The sequence below is a fragment of the Sinocyclocheilus anshuiensis genome, unplaced genomic scaffold (genome assembly GCF_001515605.1).
Source record: "Sinocyclocheilus anshuiensis isolate Anshui unplaced genomic scaffold, SAMN03320099.WGS_v1.1 C32700723, whole genome shotgun sequence".
Taxonomy (NCBI): domain Eukaryota; kingdom Metazoa; phylum Chordata; class Actinopteri; order Cypriniformes; family Cyprinidae; genus Sinocyclocheilus; species Sinocyclocheilus anshuiensis.
In genome coordinates, this window is record NW_015619348.1 from 1 (window position 1) to 1,313 (window position 1,313).

General features: G+C 37.9%; 1 protein-coding gene across 1 annotated transcript; it reads right to left on the reverse strand.

The window, feature by feature from the left end:
- Positions 1 to 260: 260 nt before the first annotated feature.
- On the reverse strand, positions 261 to 1,125 carry LOC107682904 (pejvakin-like; the record flags this gene model as incomplete). The annotated part of the gene is made up of 2 exons (XM_016479021.1): positions 261 to 887; positions 982 to 1,125. Coding segments are annotated over 2 exons (446 nt in total), but the record flags the coding sequence as incomplete, so codon positions are not given.
- Between the last annotated feature and the right edge of the window lie 188 nt (positions 1,126 to 1,313).

A 1,313-nucleotide genomic window follows, 5' to 3' on the forward strand; every position in this document is an offset into this window, starting at 1 on the left:
TTGAGCTGTAAATCAGCATATTAGAATGATTTCTGAAGGATCATGCCTTCATGCGACACTGAAGACTGGAGTAATGGCTGCTGGAAATTTAGCTTTGTCACCTCAGAAATAAATTACATTTTTAGATATATTAAAATAAAAAATATAAGTACTGTAATATTTCACAATATTGCTTTTCTACTGTATTTTGAAGCAAATAAATGAAGCCTTGGTGAGCATAAGAGAAAAAAATCTTAATCATTCCAAACTTTTGGCCAGTAAAGTAGATACTAGATAATAATTATTATTTAACATCTATGATACTAGGGGTATAATAATGTACTCTCATACAAGCTGAGAAAACAAGGAAACATTATATATCAATCACGAAACAAATTACTTAATAACCAGATTGAGGTCAGATCTTTTAGAATTTGTTGAAATCATCTGTTTTACAATGTCAGTTCCACTAACAATGAGCAAAGAACATTCTTGCTTTCATAAAATGTGTTTTTGCCAAAATTAAAGCCGGGGGTTTTACATCTTGTGGTCATGTTGCACAACATTTGCATGATAATCACCCTGGGAGTTACTCCAGGCCATTTCTCACCTCATAGTTTTATGCCAGAGGTCAAAGCATGGTACAGCGTGGAGACGGACATATTTGTTTCCCCCTGAAGAACATTCCAGGCAGCCGTAGACAGTCTCACGCCTCTGGTGGCCCATTCCACACAAGGCACACGGTCCTTTAGGTATGTTATGGTTGAGCAAATTTACACGTGTGTGTTTTTCATCCCGCAGGTAGGCTGTGGACAGGTCCGTCATGCTGGCAGCCTTCTCATAGTAGTCCGTCACAACATCATCCATGTACATATCAGAGTGAGTGAGCTCTTCAAACGTCCTGTCATCTACAGCAAGCACAAATCAAGTTAAATGTGGAATATTTCTTCAAGATTATTTTAAATATTGCAGATACAGATATGACAACAGAAGTTGTATCACCTGCTCTGAAAGGATTTCCATAGATGATTCCCGACATGAATCTCCTAAGTCTTCCAACGGAAAAGCGGCCAATGAATCCCCCTAGCTGCTCACGGATCTGTTCCCTCTCAAACCCTCCTACTGACTCTGGAGCCACACATATGTCTGACCAAAGTTCAGACAAAGGTCATTAGATAAAGCAATAAACATTTAAAAATCTAAACAGATCTATGAGTGGACTCCATATGTAATACTATAGATATAGATATATAGCCTACTACTGTTCAGAGTTTGGGGTTGGGGTAATGTTTTGAAAAAAAGTCTCTTATGCTCACCAAGGCTGCATTTATTTG